Genomic DNA, 19,537 nt, shown 5'->3' with positions numbered 1-19,537 from the left:
TGATAGACATTTTGAGGACGGACAGCTTTGTTGTGCCTTGCAGGTTTTAAAGTGTGAAATATGTTATCAAACTGCAGTACAACTTTTGCGGACACAAATTTGTAAGCCAGTATACTGCAAAGTAGAAATAGCGAACATTTTAACTTCTATTCCTTCTTTTTCTTTCTTATTCAGGACAAAGAGAAGCTATATACACCATGCACAAGATTCAACAGCATCATCCTCGCAGAGGCACAACAGATTTTTTTTTTTTAAATTCTGTACTCAGAGTTCAAGACAACATAGAAGGCGCTATAGCATGTATGGCAGCGCATCTGAATATTTGTATATTTGATCAGCTAGTTTTAAGTGTTTATGTAACAAAGGCCTGATGCGCATCATTCAGCACTTCATAGCAGCACATCACATTGCTTTTGCCTAAAGACCAGGCCATGGTCAAGCACATTGTTTCTTGCCATTGAGAATCTGCTCTTCTAGCCTTTAAGCCAAAGTCATATTTTTGGTAGCATGAAACTGTCTGTCAAGTCCCCTGAATGGTTTCAATAAATTGTTTTCCAAGAGTACAGTTTCATGTGTGTTCATTCCCGTTGAATGTTTGATATGTTTTAAACATTCTGAAAGCAAGAGAAAGCAGTTGTGTACTCTGCAACACATACCGGATAATTTGGGAAGTGCAAGGCCTTGATCACCTCACTGAGCATTGCTTGGCCACGCAGTACATAGTAAAAAAATTTCCAAAACGAAAGGGTCGGTATAAAAGTGCAAAATTAAAACAGGGCGCGAAGGTAAAAAATGTTCTTTACACCCATTGTAAAAGGATGTAACTGGCATAAAACACCTTTCCCAGTTCCTGCTGCAAAAGGAAGAAAATATGAAAACATTACCCTTTATAAAGGTACAAATCAACCTAAAATTACCGTTTTTTGAAGGGTGCAAAGGTGGTACTTATAGACACTGATATCCACCCTTAAGGTTGTATTTTGGTTTAGAGTGTACGAAGTGAAAAACTTAGAAAGCGCCAAAGAATATATTTTCTGCCTTGTGCAAATTGAAGTTCGAGCAAACAAGGCAAGCACGATAGAAAGTGGCCAGCTGAAGAATTATTTGCACTTTGAGATCGGTTATTTGCACTTACGATTGCTGCGGTGCTTTTGTGGGTTGTCGTGGCGTAACACTGTGCGTATAAAGTGTCTCTAGAATTCAACTTTGTATTCCAGTCTCTCATGCATCACCTCGCTGCGCGCAGAGAGTTTCCGTCCTATTTCAGAACGTTGCATAAACGTGTGTTTTTGGAATCGCGAACAAGTAAACGATATACAGTACTGTGGGTATATGATGCGTCGTTAAATGGTATTCACTTAAATAATGATAATATTGTAGTGTACCTTGACAGATGCACCGCAGGAAGCTCACGAAGAAAATTACGATATGCCACCGTGCCGCAGAGATCGCTTTGAAGATAAGACTGCCATCTAGTGTGTTGCTCGTGTGCCCCCTGTTCTGCTACGAAGAACTGCAGTCCTCGTTTTATCTGTGCATAAACCCCTTTTTCACTTGGAGGAGGTGCGGATTTATTGACAGCCTGGATGTTCGGAACATATATGTTCCTGATCACTGCCATGGCCGAAGCGTTTAGCCTTAGTCCTGCCACTCCGCCGCCACCAGTCGTGTGCGCTGGAGCTTTGCGACAGCACAGTCCTGCTGCCTTCTGCGGAACCAGAAACACCGGCCTCGAAGACTGGCTGACCTCATATGAGAGGGCCAGTATTCATAACAAATGGGACGACGGCCTCAAACTGAATATCGCAATTTTTTACATGACGGACGTTGCAAACCTGTGGTTCGGAAACCACGAGCCTGATGTATAATCACGGTCAGCAGTCAAGAGCGTTTTGCCGATGTCTTCCGCCCGGCCAGCGGTGTGTAAGCTGAGCGCTGAGCAACGCCAGAATGGACGGGTGCAACTCCCCGGTGAAACTTTCAGCAGGTATATCAGAAATTTTTGGCGTATGCAAACGAATGGACACTTCATTCTCGAACCGACCCGAGACTGAGCACATAGCATAAACCACATTACAATGTATTTAAATGCAGGGCTTTTTTGCGCCAGTAGGTTTCGTTTACATTGTATCGTGTCTATTGTATTGCATTATTAACTGTTCTAATAAGTGTTCGTTAAAGAATTCAACACAGTACATTTGATTGAGGTCCTGTGAAGGAAGAATGGTGGTCAATGAAGTGAAACATATTTCGCAACGCAGTTTCAATAAAATTTGTTCAGTCTTCATTTTCCATTATCTAGTCCAAAATATTTGAAAATTCGTATTGCTGGGAAGCAACTTGCAGAAGACAAAACAGGCATTAAAGACCGATACATGCCTGTACTTGGAGAAACCCATCGCCGTGCAGTGCCGCGGCCTTGCCTTCGGCGACACTGGTCAACATCTCGTCGCTCAAGCGGAAGAAACTGTTGAGAAGCCCTCCACGTTTTTGCATTATGCCCCATAACTTCTTGAAGTCCTGTCGAGTGCTGTGCTGCGGGGAAGAGAAATGGGCATACATGAAATTCTTCAGGCCACCTTTTAGGTAGAGGGGCAAACGTTTCTGTTCAATTCTGAAAAAGGGAAGCAATCGGATTCAAGAGCTTCATAGAGGAAGGACGCAGTGCGAGCAATTATAGCTTCCTTGTTTGGAATTATATTATAACCACTACCGTAGATCTAGTCATGAGTGTCTCCCAACGTCAGACGTATGCAGAGAGCAGTACAGGCGAGAAATCCACCAAATTCATCAGATAAGAAGCTTATCTTCGAATGATAAAAAACAATCATTTATGCCGCGCGAAATGTTGAATAAGTGGAAAGACCTTTGCATTTTCTCATAAGGGGACCATCCGTTTGCCTTTCACGGCCCCTGCCTTACTACCCCCCCCCCCTGCAACCAATATCTTTAGTGGCGAAATGCGGAAATAGCATTAACTTCTATTATTCCCTAAAATAGATTAGAAGCTGAGCATATCGACATCGATTTCAGAAAAATAGAGTAGAGGAAAGTTAGAAACCAGTGACAACAAAACTTATTATTTTGTTAGCGGCGACATTCATAATCATGGGGCCGGCCAGGTAGAGGTGTTTTTTCGTATGACATTAAAATGCGATTGAGAAGAATTAGTATAAAAAGAAATACTTGTCTCATCGAACTATGAACGATTTGCAAGCCTAAATAATCGCCTTGACTGTTTATAGAAAGGTTCAAATGTTCGACGGTTCAATTGAAAGGGTGTCGGAAGGACCCTTTACGCCATTGAAAGTTTGTTAAAACCGCTGCTGAAAGTTTTCAACTGTCAATCAAACCCTCTGAAGTTCACCGCCTACCTTCAAAAGCTTCTCGATCTCCGACCTTCCGAGCGTGTAAGGGACCAGTTCCCCTTTCTCCGCCCTGGAATTGAGGTCGGCCACTGTTGATATCTTTGCCACCTCGGAGCGGATTAAGAGACAGGCTTTCATTTGACCAGCGAAGGCGTTCATCAGCACCACCACGGCAATCCACCAGACGGCGCTCAACACGCGCACTGGCTGCTCCTGCGGAGTCTCTGCCGACGCTACAAGAGCAATAGAGGGCTCCAAGTCTGAATCGTACGGCCGTATGTCATACAATGCAAAGTTTACATAAAAGTTGCATACAATTTAGCTATAGTCATCAAAGAAAAGGAGTGACAGCGCTAACGGTAGCCATTTTCTGGGGGGCCCTCCGTAATGTCAATGAAATTTTATGGTAGCATGTCTCTAAAATTTAATTTGTATACATTTATAATACACAGCATACGTTTGCATGCCGCCACATTAAAAGACGCAAGACATAAATACGAAGCCGCGCCTGGATGAAACCGCATGGACGTGCCTCGCTGGCTTAGGGTCAGCATGTCTACGTTGGAATCCAAGCGTCTCGTAACGTTTCATTTTGATGTCACAATCCCGTCTCAAAGGTGAAAGCAGCGTTGGCTGACGAATAAGCCATTATTGTGGTCTTGTCACGTCCCACATCCTAACGACCACTAAATGGAAGCCGTTTAGTCTCCTGGCTAGCATCTACCAGAAACATGACCGGGATTTTTCCTTCATAATGTGGAAGGTGGCGGCACCTACGCCGGATTTTAACGTTAATGCTAATATGCGGTCTTCAACGCCTTCAATATTATTGGGATAAATTTGAGGAGGTAAGGGCACCAGCTTAGCATAAAGTTCTGCGAAAGCTACTATAGCTTCCTGTAGGCTATATGGACGAGCATTGTGCCCTATACACACGATCAAGAAGCACATTCTTCTATTATTATCTTGAGCCCTTCCTGCTACAGCATAGCCACCGTCTAGTTTAATCCATCGCCGCCCCCTCCACTGACACCTGAACATCCCAAGCCGCTAGCCCACCTAACTATATCTTCTTTCTACTCATCTCTTCCCTCTCACAATCTCAACATTTTGTACCTCTCTCCAACGCGTAGAGGAATATTTTACCTATCCGCGATTTGCGACTTGGGCAATCATGTAAGCGGCAATTTATTTTGAACTACCTCGATTTTCTCAAGCCTCTCCTCGCGAAATGAAGAAATATATTTAATAAAAAACAATGCATTTCCTTCTGCCAAACCGGCAGGTGGAAGTAAGTGTAATTAATCAGATGCAGATTATTTACCATATCATCAACGTTCCACGCGGCAACTGAATTAATTGATAACACGCATAGGGGTCTCGCTGAGGGAGACGCACATTAAAAGGTAGAATGTGATCACCACGATCAAACAATGCCCACTGCCTCTGCCTAAAACCTATTATACCAACTTTTGTGCGAGTTGCACCTCCGTAATCCCCAAGTGAACCTGCAGGGCCGTATACTATGTAATGCGGCGCTCCATGGTGAAACCAACCGTTCAACAGCCTTCGCTTTAAAGACGTATCATTCAATAAATTTATGTCCTTCGGTTTTTGTGAAAATATATAACGAATACCTGGGACGTCCGGGGCTCTTTCTACCCCCAGGGTGCCGCCACTGGGTTCACAAGCCACCTTTTCTATTAGGAATATTTGCTGTCAAGTTTCTGTTTGTAGATCTCCGCTTTCAACAATTTAGTTGTTCGAACTGCACAGTATATGCCTTCCCCGCTTTGATGTGCAGTTTATGCTAATTTTATTTCTTCAGTTATATTTAATAAATGCGATTCAGCGGCGGGCGCTAATAGAATGGTGTCCGCATAGTGCTGAAGCTGGGTTACTTGTTATCCTACCATTATGGAAATATTAATGCCTGGACGCTGCGATTTTTCGATTTCCTAGTGTGCTATTTCCCCACAAGTTTGATCTACGGAAGAAAGTTACTATGCGCCAGTAACCTACGATTGTCTAATAAGTATTTACCGATCGCTTTCCACTTCTTGTATCTTGAGGTTTTGATTGATATATAGTGCAGAAATAAACAACTACTTCAGAAAAACGCAGAAATTGTTTTAGCCGTCTACCCTAACAGACAAAGCTGCAACTACATGATTTTAGTGCCTACATATCATAATCGATTGTCGAATTGCTAATTCAATTCTAAATTACTGATAACTCAGGTTCTCTTCAGAGAATGTTAGACCTATAATAAGGATATCTTAAAGAACCTGCTATTGAAGAAGTGGCAGTGTCTTTGCGCTCTTGTATGAATACTCGTCTCACTACAAAAACGAACATGACCTTCATTCAGGTGTCAATTTCATTCGATTTGGCACGCACTGCAAAGCTGACCACAACTGATATATGAATTGCTCTAAAAATTTTGGAAATGTCATTCGGATTCCAGGTAATGCTTTACATAGGGCAATTTTTTTTTCTTATTTATATGAATTCTTCATTACAGCTAATATTCGTTTATATAAAACAAATCGCAATTGGAGGCGGCGCGCGAAATGGCAACTCAAATATTCTTGTGTACAGACGCCTTTGTGTTCTATAAGAGGGACTAAGAATGGCTCTTTTAGTTTCCATTTTTTTCACAAGAACTTATACACAATACTGGTTTAGGTTTTCCTACATACTCATATATATGTAAGATAAAGCGAATATCAGCAATGCAAGAAGACCACATTGGAGTCAAAATTGGTGCGGCAGATTAAATTACAAATGGCAATTTCGGCAACGTCAATTGCTCCTGCGTAGTTCATCATGATGGTTGCAAGAGCTGAAAACAGATTTCCACTTTCCCGTCTGCATAACCAAAGTATTTTGTGAGTTTGACAAAATTTTACCAAAACTTGTAACCTTAGTGCAGGAATAAACGTTTTTTGTGCATGAACTATATGGTTCAGCATTCATTTTTATTTGGAGGCAACAACTTCTGTCGTAACAAAAACTTGATCAGAAATTCAAAAAAGTCTTTGTTGCTTAGGGAGGAGAAATAATTGGTGGTACCATAGATGACGTCGTAAAAGCACATTTCATGAATGGCTGCAAGTCGCTTTAGTGTCAATTTTCAAGGCTTCTTGGAAGTCTTCGCGCTTTCAAAAATGTGAGCTGGAACAGATTATAAAGACTGTGAGGACGCTGTTACTTATTGTAGCACTTAATTATCATGTTTGTTCCCTATATTTAAATATTCCTTAATTCGTACATATTTGACTAACTTCAGTATGTCAAAACAGTTATGAGTTTTGTCCGCAAAAAAAAAAAAAAAATATTTACGCGCCAGCGAGACCTGCAGCAGTTTGAGAGGGTGTTTATTCAATATCAAGATTTGGAATAAACCCTCTTAAGACGTCCTTTGAAGATGATCACTGAATTAGCTACTACTGCAGTCCTGTTTTCTTGTATTTAAAAAATTAGCAAGCATTACAAAGTTTCGCAATCAAGTTCTCTTACACAAGACACTTCTTATACACTGCTGGGAGACTGCACAGCGTCGTATGATGAAACAAAGCAGGACTGTTGATTTCACATTGAAGAAATACATTTTTCTGTGTTCCTTTTTAACCTGAATTTCCAGTAGCACGTCTAAACAAGTTTTTCTCTACACACATGTGTTCAATGAAATTGAGAAAGGTAATCGAACAAAATCTAAGACTGGATTGTCAGGGTATTGTGCGACTCATAACCAACTTAGCTGGAAACATACGCATACGATGACTTGCCTTCGCAGAACATATTCTCGAAAAACATTTGGACGTAGTCAGTCCACATTTCGGTGAACGTGCTGGTCATTCGCCTCATTCGACGCGACATCGAGTGCAGCAGCGATGCCAGAAGTGAAAGCAGCACCATTGAGCAGAGAAGGTAGATCCACACCTGCACGGAAGAAGGCTGTTAAACCTACGGTAACAAACACTGTCGTACGCGGGGCCTGAGCGGATGAAGTATAACAATTTTTTTTTTTTTTGAAAGTGAAAGTGAAAGTTTATTAGATTGAACATATTTACAAAATGCATAAAAATACAGACGAGGGTCCCATAGTCATAAGACTGCACCGGGACCCTCGATAGATCACTATAACAAAATAAATAATAACAGCAAAGTTAGCGAAAGGGTATAACATACAAAACATGGCAAATCAGTATTTTTACACAAAAATAAAGGCACTAACACAGGCATTAGGCGAATCAGTAGTTTTATACAAAAACAAAGGCACAAACGCAGGTATCAGACATAAAAAATATAAAACATCGCCAATTCAACCAATATTCCTGCAAGTTTCTTAAGTGTGGGCAAGGACATATAAGTTTTCAGTGTTAAAGGCAATGAGTTCCAAAATGAAATAGCTGCAAAAGATGTCGTCATTTTTCCATAATTAGTACGAACTTTCGGGAAGTAAATTATTATTCGCTGCAAATCTTGTAGAGTTATAGTTTGAAAGTAGTAACGGATTAACAAACTGGAAATGCAAGCGGCCATCCAATGGCTTAAAGAACGCGATTACAAGGTGATAGAGAGATTTAAATAGTAAAAGCAAATAAGCATTACACTTATAATCTGCTTGCGAAGTGTTGATTATTTAATTAGAGTAATTTCAGTAAGCAAGCATAAATTCGGGGTTCATTTAGGCGGCACATGAGGGTTTGACGAGACAACGTTAATAGCTTCCGTCTGCGGCTCCCATTCAGGTTTCTACTAAGTTAATCACCAATGCATATATTGTGCCTGCATTATCTCCCACAGTATTTATTATACAGTCTTAGGGTAGGACGTTGTGTGAAAAACAAACTGACATACTTATAACGTACCGATTTAACCAATCCTTATGAATATGCCTGCTTGAACAAACGGCATCTCGTCTGACATGAGATTCTAGCGTAACGGAGGGTTCAATGTCCAGGTCGCTCTACCACCTACAAGAAGCTATACGAATGTATAGCTCCGCCAACTCACGTATGTCGTTTGATGTCATGACGTCAGCTATTCCGCCGACCAATTAGAGCCCGCCTATGTCACCTGCCAACTAGTACATGGTAGAGACATGTTAGAGATTTTCGCTCATGAATAAAGCACCGACCACGGCGACTCTAGATTTCTCTGGAGAATAGTATTCTCAATTTTGCTCTCTAGAAAGGACAGCAAGTGTGATGCCGCTATGATATATTGTGAGACACTGCTTCGCACATTGAATTTAGCTGGTTTAATTTACAAACATGACACCAAAATTACGTTGATAAACATTTCTTGTGCTGACAATGAAAATGCGACTCATTAAATAGGAAATACATGCCTTTTAAATAAATGTAATGGAAGCGTGGAATATCGAAACCTAAATATATAAGAATGACTAAAGATTTTAATCATCTGAACATTTTGCCTCTGGACTATCTGCACTACAGCGCAAGTAACACCATCATAAAATACAATGACGGGCGCTTTAGAAATAACTTGTACAAGGCTGCAGTCTTTAAAATTGAGGGTCTGTGGATATTTAGGTTTTTGCAGTCATCTTATAGATGATGTAAAAAAGGTTCTAGCTAAAAAGTGTTTCGCAATATCTATTCGAAATTTGAGGTCATAGAAACTTTTTTGCTAAATTTTAGGGGTAGTGTTAATGAATAAATCCCGCTACAAATGACTAGAAATAAGATCATACGCAGCGGAAAGAATGTTGACTTTTTGAAATTTTTTTTTTGTGTACTTTATCGTTGGCAGACAGGACGACTATTCTCCGTAACACGCCTTTTACGCCTGACAAATGCCTTTGCATTAAACCAGCAGTATGTTTCCAAACTTTCCATTTTCAATGTGGGGTTATGTGCTCGGTTTGCGGGGGATTACTTGACTTTTCTTGTCCTTGTGGCTTGGTACTGGGGCACAGCCTAATAATATACGTATCAAAATAAGGCAACCTTTAAATCACAGCGATGGACAATTACTGCGCGGTACGAAATCTGGGTTAGGCTAATTACGTTACAGAAATCCAGAAATCCTGGCTTCTGCGTACATGATCACAACAAGCCTGAGCGAGAAGCATGCATCTTCTTGTCAACGCTGCAGTCCGAGACTCCACGGCGCCTCCGGTTGACTAGCTTTAACTAAAGGCCGATCGGTAGAATTTGATGGAAAAAAAACTGATATTCCCGCAGATTCACATTGAGTATTATAGCTAGCTGCTAACCGGATAAATCCCACTATAAAAAATGGCAGCTGCGCAGTCAATCTTGCTGATTCTCGATGGTTGTGTGGCGCAGTGGATTGGCGCAGTGTTTTGGTTGTGAAAAAAACATTTGAATTAAACCAGTTCTGGTCGATTCTTTCTCTCTACTTTAGCATCACTGCACCGGACAACGTAGAGCAAAATTTGATGGATTCGTTTATAAGCTTTGCATTGAAGGAAACGGTACGACAGCGTTAACTCAGGATCTATGCTGCCGCTCATGAAAATTTCGGAGACGTCAATATTTTGTTTGATCACGGAACATTCTTTGAACTGAGTGGGCCCCGGCAAGCCTATCATGGGTAAATTAAGCTGCGTCTTTGTGTAAAGGGCGCAGAAGTGTTAAGGAATCGTTTATACTTCTAATGCTGTCGTTCACCAGACTCCGTGAAAGTGTGTGGGACTACATACAATCTTGCCCCTCAGGTACGTCACTTCCCCCTATGAAAGTGGTGGGCCCATTGACCACTCTTAAGCGGCTCATCAGTAACGTCAAGCGCCAATGGCGACCCCGCTCAAGCCAAGAACGAATTTATATGCCTTCAGCTCTAAAGTAGCCAGCCACAGAAACAGCAAAAATGATGTCCACGATACATCGCGCACAAAAATGTTTTGCGCATTTCGAAACACTTCCACTGCCATGTATTGAGGTTTAAGGTGTCTTTTCTCAAAGTGGTGCTTATAAACACCCTTCGCTCCGCGCCTGGACCGGTTGAAGTGAATTCGTTTTGTTGCACAGGGGTATGGGACTACAACGTATTACTAGAGACGTTTCAATTCTTGTTGTCTACATCAGAAGTACCAGTTTCTACATCATACACGTCTTGAAACTGACGCGGAATAGTGCAAAATTGCATTTATTGTAGAGTTTTGAATGAACAGAAAGATAAGTGCAGCCACAAAAGTGTTTCTTTTGTCGATTTTGTTATTTCGCATTTTTGTGTCACACTAAAGTAGATTTAAAATTATTTCCAGTGAGTTTGTCTTTCATTGAAGTGTCAAATTGCATTAATATTACATTCAATTTTAATTATGCGCAATATGTGCAAACATAAGAAAAATGATTGGACGCTTAGTGCATAAGATTTGGGAACACTTTTTTTTTCTTAACTCGCTTCTTTGCACCGGAAACAGCATGAACTTTTAACTAATTTTTTACTGAGCTTTAAATATAGTATACATAGCTATACTTTGTGCTTCGTCAGGGACCTCTACTCTGGGGCTTACATTCACTAAGAAAGCACAGCTATAGACCTGACAAAATGCCTCTCATGAAATTTTTAAATAACGTAAAAGGTGGCTGCATTCAAGCGCGAGTTTAAATCTTCCCTAACTGGAATTCCTTGCGCTGTTTAATGGCTCCTCTGTCGGCATTCGGTAGTTGGATAGAGCTTTGTAATCTTCTCTTTTTTACTCTTTTGTTCCAAATAGGCGCAGCCAACGGTCATCACAGGGCGATGGTGACAAATATTAGTGCTTGACGAGTGATGTAGCTGCGTTCGACGGCGCGCGAGTCAGACGGCCCCTCCTCTTAACACCACTGTACAAGCTGCCGCGGAAATAAACAGTTCTCACCACAAGCCACCAGCACAGTGATGTGATTGTTGGTTTTCGTTGGCCAAAAAACTAGCAGTCAAAACACTCGCCCACTCGCCACTGAATTCTTCCTCTCAGACTATATGCAACAGATGCATCACTCCAAATTTAAACTTCCTGCCATGTACCAAGGTATAGCGTGCGCAATTAGATTGCTTTGGCGATACTTTTAAGGCATACATATCCCAGGATAAAGGCGTGTTATTAAAATAGCTCATATTAGAATATTATTGTAATGCTATTGGCTCTAAGTTTTAGGTATGATCAAGGAGGCTAACTTCTGTACTGAAATGTTAGTGTTGTGGTTTAGGCAATCACCTAATTCAAGCTAACAATTTTTTCATAAGTGCGTGTCCCTCTCGCCGCATATTCTTTTTGCACAAACAATATCTGGCACTGTTCTGTGTATCTAATTTTAATACTGGAAGTCGAATTTCAGTCACCTGCAACAGGAAGGAAAGTAGTTCATTAGCAAGTACGGAACTGCACTTCCCCCTAAATTCGCTTCATATTCTGAACCCATTCATATTTTATTTCTTTACAGTTGTAAACATTTCACTTATTTTGTCCCCCTAAAGCCTTCGCTACCGCCTACAGCCGGTGAGCGGGGCAGCACCTGTCCATCTTTCGTTTCCCAGCTCCCCTCGTTCGGAACTGACTAAGCTACCACAGCAGGAACATTCATTCACAAAAACCTTTATTATTCACTCTACAATAAGTGGAGGAAAGTTCAGTTCAATACGCCCTTTGCACTAATGCTTGGTTTTCATAACAACTGACTGGCCCATGCCGGTGCTGTTCAGATCGTCCTCAGGAAAGGTGAATGTTTTAGCTCTATTTTACCCTGCAGCTATATAAGGAATTATTGCGGACACCAGGAAAGAGGCAGAATGTTTCAATTAGTTTGTTATATACGTTGATTACAATTCTGAATTTTTATTTAAATAGGTATCTATGTTCTATTAACAGAATTGCAGCTCGTCCTTCCACAATCGTAGCCAACAAAGAACTATTTAAATACATTGCGGCGCTGGTTACTAGGCGAACAAATGCCATCCTGATAGGTGGCTTCACAGCATAAGTAAGAGCTAACCCGCCTCTGGGACGAATGTCGCTTAACCCAGAGAATTTGTCACCCTGCTGGCATCCCCTGAGAGACAGAAGGGTGCACGGCGGTTCGCTATCAATTTCGCTGTGGCCGCGGCGTCGCTGATATCCGCCGCATCTGGACGAAATCTTATCCTTCATTTTGCTCGCAAATATATTTCTAAGCGCCGAGACTGAGCTATCTGCTTTGGACGTGCTCGCTTGGAACTGTGTTACGATGTGATTCCGCCAATCAGGCTGACAGATGCTAGCCTTGTTACGCACTCTAGAATTTTTACGAACACTTTTGTTAGCTTAGACTATTCTAAGGTCCGGTCTGATATTAATAAAATACAAAAAACACCTAAAATACCAAGAGGGTCTCTAGAAGTCCCTTAAGTGGATAACGGCAAAAGCCTAGTTATGGAAAGCGTAGTTTCGCAGTCATTATGAGTCATGCCTACACATTGTATCATTACCACTCATAGCTAAGCATTTTTAGTAAACTCCAATCACCTCGCCAGGGTAGCGCAGTGGTTACGGCGCTTTGATACTGTTCCAAAGGATGAACGGTCGAATCTCAGTCTCGGCGCCCGCTTTCCGATGGAGACGAAAAGCAAGGCTCCCGTGTGCTGTGCGATGTCAGTGCACTTTAATGAACCACAGGTGATCAAAATTTCCGGAATCCTTCATTACGGCGTCTCTCATAGCTTGAGTCACTTTTGAACGTTAAAACCCACCAGCCAATCCAATCAGCTCCAATCAGTTGCGATCATTTCAAGTCGTCGTCTGACTTATTAGTCGTTTCGGAGTCATGATAAGGCGTGTTCAGTCATTGCAGCCGTTACCACTCATAGCTAAGCATTTTTACTCATTCACAATCAATTGCAGTCATTACATGTTTTCATTTGACTTATTGGTCGTCTCGTAGACTTCAGCATTCATGATGTGCCCTGCCTAGTCATTTTCAGTCATTACCACTCATCGCTGAGAATTTTGCTCATTTCCAATTAGTTGCAGTCATCGCAAGTCGTAGTTTTAAGTATCGGTCATTACAAGTGGTGTTAGTAATTATTAATAATCATTAGAAGTCATTAGCATTATTTTTTACTTCTACCGATGTCTATTTGTAACTTTTAGTCATTACCTAACATCTGTAATCGTTTTCATTCTTAATCTCCCGCCTGACACGCCCGCTATTTACGAGTGACACATCAGCTCACAGATGCGACGCACAAATCACGCGCACACCTCCGGCGCACAGATTTTTGTTCAAGAGCCTAGAGAGACCTTCGCCTTAATAATGTAACAAAAATGTAATTAACGCATTTAGTTTATTTCAAGAACGAATTGAAGCATTCTGCTTCTTACAGGCGTCCGCCGTAGCCCCCTATATAGCCCTAGTGCTAAAATGAACCAAAAAAAATGTTACGGTCTCTAAAAAACGTTGAACAATCTAAAGCAAGCACCCGACATTCACTTGACAAATTAATCCCATGAATGTGAATACCAAATGTTAAATAAGATGGGCTGAGCTCCTTAGTGACCTTTGTTTTCGTAAGTGGCACTGCGGAATTCCTCTTCACATGAGAGTCAATAACTATTTACAAGGCCAAACCAGTGGGCGCCACTTACGTCAACATCGAACGTGAACAGGTAGCCGGTCATGTTGTTATCCTTGGTGGACGTGCGGCCTGCAAGAATGACCACACTGGAGTAGAAGATGCCCCTTGTCGGTTCCCCTACGGTGTCTCGGTGCAGATTACGAGCCATCGATGGGAATGTCATGTCGATTTCCTGAGTGTGCAGTCAACGATCAAATGAAATGGCCCATGGGCAAAAGACTTCATTTCGTGCATGCCTGTATGACCGATAAGTTGGAGCTTTCCCTGAGCTTAGATAAGATATGTATGGGGCTCACTAAATTCAGGCAAAGAGGTGAAAACAATTCATACATATATGAAAAGTAAATGATCCAACATAGGTTACAAACTTAAAAAATGACAGAACCTCTTGAGCAATATAGGGTCAGTGTACGGTCGAGTTCCTGCTTCCTAACCATTCCCCGTGAAAATGCAAAAAAAAAATTTACACATTTTCTCCTGTTCTGTCCTTCACTGGAATCGACAATCAATTATTGATGAAGCTTCATCTGCGAGCTTAAGCAAGTTGCTGAAGTTTAAGTCCACCCGAGAAAATTAAATAAAGGAGGAAGGGAATTTCAGGGTTAGGAAGAAATAGATTTTGGCCCATGCGTGAATACCACAGAAATGCGACTGTGGCGCAAATGCGAAGGCCGTAGATAGGAAGGAGGTGAAAAAAGAAGGTACCCAAATGACACACAAAACTAATGCAGAGTTTGGTAATTCAGTTTGAGATGCTTTTCAAGCACATAAAAATTCATTTGCAAGGAAACATATTCTTACGTTTACTAACATGCAGACAGAACAAAGATTTTCTGGCTGTTACACATTTTCACTTAGTAATAACGTTCTCTACAAATACACATGCACCATCATAGTTTTAGAGAGCACAGCTTTATACAAGCACCGTACTTCACTTACAGATTGGAGTGCTTATGTTAGTTTTGGTGAAATGATTAATATACAATTTCACCAGACAGTGGAGGGATAAGAGGCGGCATAAAATAATAATGAATTACATAAGAACTTTATTATGTAAAAGGACGCTACAATTATTTTGTACCAGCCTTGCATACAACCCACTCATTTCGAGTGACCAGCTGCAAAGGAAAACATGAACGTAAATAATTATGAGACCCAGAAGCCTGGCTCATTAGGAAAATTGAGATATTACACGGTGACTGACCAGACACCCTGCCAAGACCAACATCTTGTTCATGCATACCGTAATTGCAACAAAGGTGTCACCATAGACATCCAAACAATGTCCATAGCGACAAAATTGTTGCAAATATGTCAAGAATGAACCAAACAATCTATGTCACCCTTTACGAATCACGTCCACTCTGCCCAGACTAAGTGCAGCAAAGTTATGATCCGCGGCTCACTGCTCTCTACACAGGTCCATCGCCACCCTGCGCGTGTACCGTGGCAAGTGTTTTGAAGCGAAAAACTTCACTAGACTGGTCATCACTGGGGTGAGCGTGGCATCGTCGTCAGAAGAAGCCATGGCTGCGCCTGCGCGAAACTGCGTGACATCAGAGGAGAGGCGATCCAGCACCGCACCAACCATCTGGCGGAAGAGGCCGCAACAAGCCAAGGGCTACCTGCCAGCCTCTAATCCGCGGGCGCACGACTCCCGGTTTCCGATGGAATTAAGAGTTGTACAACCAAGCAGGTGGTCGAGCCGCCGCGGCCGCTTCCACAGCTCTGCTTGGTTGGTTGGTTTCAGAACTTTCAGTTCCATCGGAAATGGGCGCCCTCTTTCCCGTCCTCGGCACGCGTGCCGGGGAAGACGGGGAGTCGGGCGCCCGAGGATTAGAGGCTGGCAGGTAGCCCTTGGCTTGTTGCGGCCTCTTCCGCCAGATGGACGGTGCGGCGCTGGATCGCAGGGTCCGCGCTTCACAGCAGGGTATCCCAGGGGACTCTGCTTGTAATATTGTGTCCTATCCCTGGAGATTGTGGGCACTCCCAAATTATGTAGTCGAGGGTCCCTCTCGCCCCACTGTGTTTGCACAGATCATTATCCCTAAGGTCTGGTAGCGCATGAAACGCCCAGAACGGGTTCATGAACGTATTAGTTTGTAGCCGCCTCCACGCGAGAGCGTCTCTATTATTTAGGCTATCATCTGGCGGGGTACCAGTCTACGTCTCAATTTATAATAGTCGATGATTTCCCCGTAATTTTCCAGACGCTCGTCGTATGCCCAGTTTTCGGGGGGGCTCGATGGCTACCCGGAAGTAGAGAGCTCGGACTCTGATAGAACCGCGTGACGTCAGATGAGAGGCGCATGCTGGCTCTGCCGGTTGACCTTTAGCTGCTGCCGCGCGCTGCTGCAAATACGCGGCTGTGTCGGATCGGTTGGTATATATGTAGGACCTCTCTAAGGGGAGCGCAGGCGGCCATGGAAGAAGACGATGCTGAAGTGGTGGCGTGGACATTGGCCGAGAAGGAGCGGAGAAATCCCAGACGTGGGGCTCAACAAGCTGCTGAAACGCCGTAAGAGCGGGTGGCTCGCCTTGTTACACGGCGGCGAAGAAACGCTGAGCGTCGTTTCAGTGCGGCGAGCACGACAACTAACGAAGATTCGAACGCGGAAAAGAACAATATAATGAGAGGCGTCGAGACAAACGAGCAGTGGGGGCCCCTAAGCAAAGAGAGAAGCGCCTGGCGAAACGATGACAAGAGGCTCAAAGAAGGCTTTCAACTAGCACCAGTCTTAACAGCTAGCAGATTGAAAGTGACGAGGCCATCAACGACGAACTAACAGTCGCCGGTGTAGAGTCTACACATTGAAAGTGTGTGAAAGCGCTGGTGCTACAAAGATGTTTAAGACTAAGCTTGAGGACAATCTGTTCGGTTAGGAATGCGACGTCTACGAAAAACTGTGGCATCTACGATATTTAAGACCTGTAAGTGATTCCATGCGCGTAACATTGAACTTGGCGTCTGTGCAACTGAGTGAAACTGCGGTGAAAGTGTATGCGACGTGCAGAGCATCTCTAGTTAAACGGAAAATTCATCTGTTCAGCAATACCAATAGCCTAAGCGTTTAGGTTTGCCAGTGATGAATTATGTGGCAGAGCGTTTAATATCCCTGTGCAACCGTGTAACAGCAAGATAAGCCACAACTACGCCTAGAGCGAAGCTAAGCCATCGCATCGTCGAAGCTAAGCCATCGCATCGTCGAAGCTTTTCACTTCTGATATCCGGGACCGAGCTAAGCCCCCGCCAATTTCTTTTTCTAGGTTTGCTACAGTTTGTGGTGGTAGTGTAACAGGTGGTGTCGTCTTCCATTGGAGACACTTCGCCTCTCTTGCATTCTCAATCTTCTAGGCTTAACTACAGCTAAGCCACTGTAAATTTTTGCGCAGTACTTTTGATTTTTTTTTCATTGCGGAACACTCTCTACTTTCCTTTGTTCGGTGTCTTTCGGACCACCGAAACACTTTATAGAGCCAGACCTGCTTGCCTTTTAAAGAGACTGACAGAAACGCGTCCGTCCAGGCATGGCAATGCAATAAAATGAAGCAGTCGCTAGGCATAGTCGAAAGAAGAAAAGATGTTTCGAAGCACTTAGGGGTTTCTTGTTCACGGTAAGCAGGACAATAGCGATGTCGACAGTATTACACAAGAATGTGACCTTCAAATTCTTATATGGTTAGACATTTTTGTTAATCTGGACATAAGGCTTACCGAGCGTTATATTCTGAAAAACGCAGTGTCTAATGTTCCGTGGCGATTTGGCCAAATGCTCGCTCACCAAGGTACACTTTAGAACTTTTTCTGTGCATTGAAAAAAAAAACTCATTCTAATTCTCTTCAAAGTCATTGTATTCGACATGTGACTGCTTATACTAAGCAGATATATTTTCTTCTCATTACGTCTTTGAGGGTATATCCAAGCTAAGTAACAAAATGCTTCGCGTTGTCGTTTTTCTCATTTCGCTCCGATTTCATCGAGTAATATGCGGCATATATCTTTGTGACACTGAATGCGAAAGGGGCAAACAAAAATGTTTTTCACAGAATTATGATTCAAACATAGTTGCTGCACATGCCTATAATACATAATGTATAAGGCCAAATATATGAATACTAGGTTAGTGAGTCGCTCTCTAGGTAAACAATTGTGCCTTTATTGAGAAATGTTGTCTCTGAAAAGGTAAGAAATCATTGTTTTTGCTTCCCTTTTTCTGTCCACCAACACTGCAATTCAATGCTTTTCATAGCTCTGTGGGTTTCGCCAGTAAATAGAAACGTGCACGTACATTCCTCTGGAGTTCTCCCATCATTCCGATCCACTTGCCATCTGGACCTGGTAAACCGAAGCCCCCTTTTTCAGTGAGCTTGTAGCTGTAACTGGTGGAGAGAAGGGAACAGATTCACCAGCACCCTGTAGAGATCAATTCATGTCAATGCTATGTGACTTTTTTTTTTCAAAAAATCTCAGATATACGTGGCTGCGGGTTATGCAGACTCATGGTACTGCACTGCTTACATCAAGAATGTGAGATAGTCTTTTTGTTCAGCACTAATTTTGGAAAGCAGCGAACTCTTTATTACATTATGGAATTGACGATCGACAACATCAAACGTGAGTCTCGTTTTAATATCCTAAATCTGCAATGCGCTTCCTATTAGCGGAGGTAAAACAAGATGTTCATTTCACTTTTAGGTCTTCTGCCTTACTGCACTGAATATGTAACCCGGTGTTCGAGTTAAATGTAACCAAGCTTTTAAAGATAATAATTGGATTACACATGGCAAAAAACCATTGACGGTAGCTAGGCATATTATGACAGATTCTGTTCATTCTACACAGATAATCATTTGTTAAATACTGAATGCTCGCTATTTTTATCTAGTTCTTGAAACCCAGAGTATCAGTGCAAATTTTGGGAGTCATACACAGAAACGGGCAGTAGAGATCTTTCAAATGAGGTACAATTTACATGTTTGTCGTATTCGCCTTCGACGATTGCTTCGACCCACTCACCTTGTCACTCCAGTCTGTTGCCCAGCTTTTAAAAAATACTTCATCTACAATCGCGCTCAAAAGGAAAAGGGATTTTTCACTCTTTAGAGGTGTATCCAAACGCCGAAGTCGCCTCGCCTTCACGTGTACACTTTTTCTATTGCGCAAAATTATCGTTAAAGGCTTATCAAATGCGCCTTGAGTAAACGGTAGCGTTGTGCAAATATTTCATTCAGCTGGGTTTTATGTTAATGTTCAACTTTTGCTTTTTCAATTTTTATAGAAGCCAACATACAATAGCGAACTTTCGTTACTATTGTAATATATGTAAAACAAAGCAAGCATCTCAGTTTAGGATATCTTAATCATCAGTCTTCAGGTCGAACCACATAGGCTAGCGCACAGAATCTATTTTAAAGCGTTCGTTAGATTTACTGTGAAAACGTGGTTTATAATTGCAGCTCTCGCGTTTTGAGCGTGAAATGCATAATCATTTTTTATGTCTTCTCATTCAAAAGGATTGGGCTTGCTTTCTGCAACAGAACCGCGTGGAGCAACGCCATTGTGTATAAAGAA

General features: G+C 42.2%; 1 protein-coding gene across 1 annotated transcript; it reads right to left on the bottom strand.

Moving 5' to 3' along the window:
* Window positions 1-2,361: 2,361 nt before the first annotated feature.
* LOC146188394 (uncharacterized) lies at window positions 2,362-14,127 on the bottom strand. The gene is made up of 4 exons (XM_084605040.1): window positions 13,975-14,127; window positions 7,160-7,313; window positions 3,375-3,628; window positions 2,362-2,535 (listed from the first exon to the last, which is right to left on the bottom strand). Exons 1-4 carry the CDS (start codon window positions 14,125-14,127, stop codon window positions 2,362-2,364), a joined length of 735 nt encoding a protein of 244 aa, XP_084461166.1.
* Between the last annotated feature and the right edge of the window lie 5,410 nt (window positions 14,128-19,537).

The sequence above is a fragment of the Amblyomma maculatum genome, chromosome 5 (assembly GCF_055883805.1).
Source record: "Amblyomma maculatum isolate TAMU_Amacu chromosome 5, ASM5588380v1, whole genome shotgun sequence".
NCBI lineage: Eukaryota > Metazoa > Arthropoda > Arachnida > Ixodida > Ixodidae > Amblyomma > Amblyomma maculatum.
This window is presented reverse-complemented; position numbering and strand designations above follow the sequence as displayed.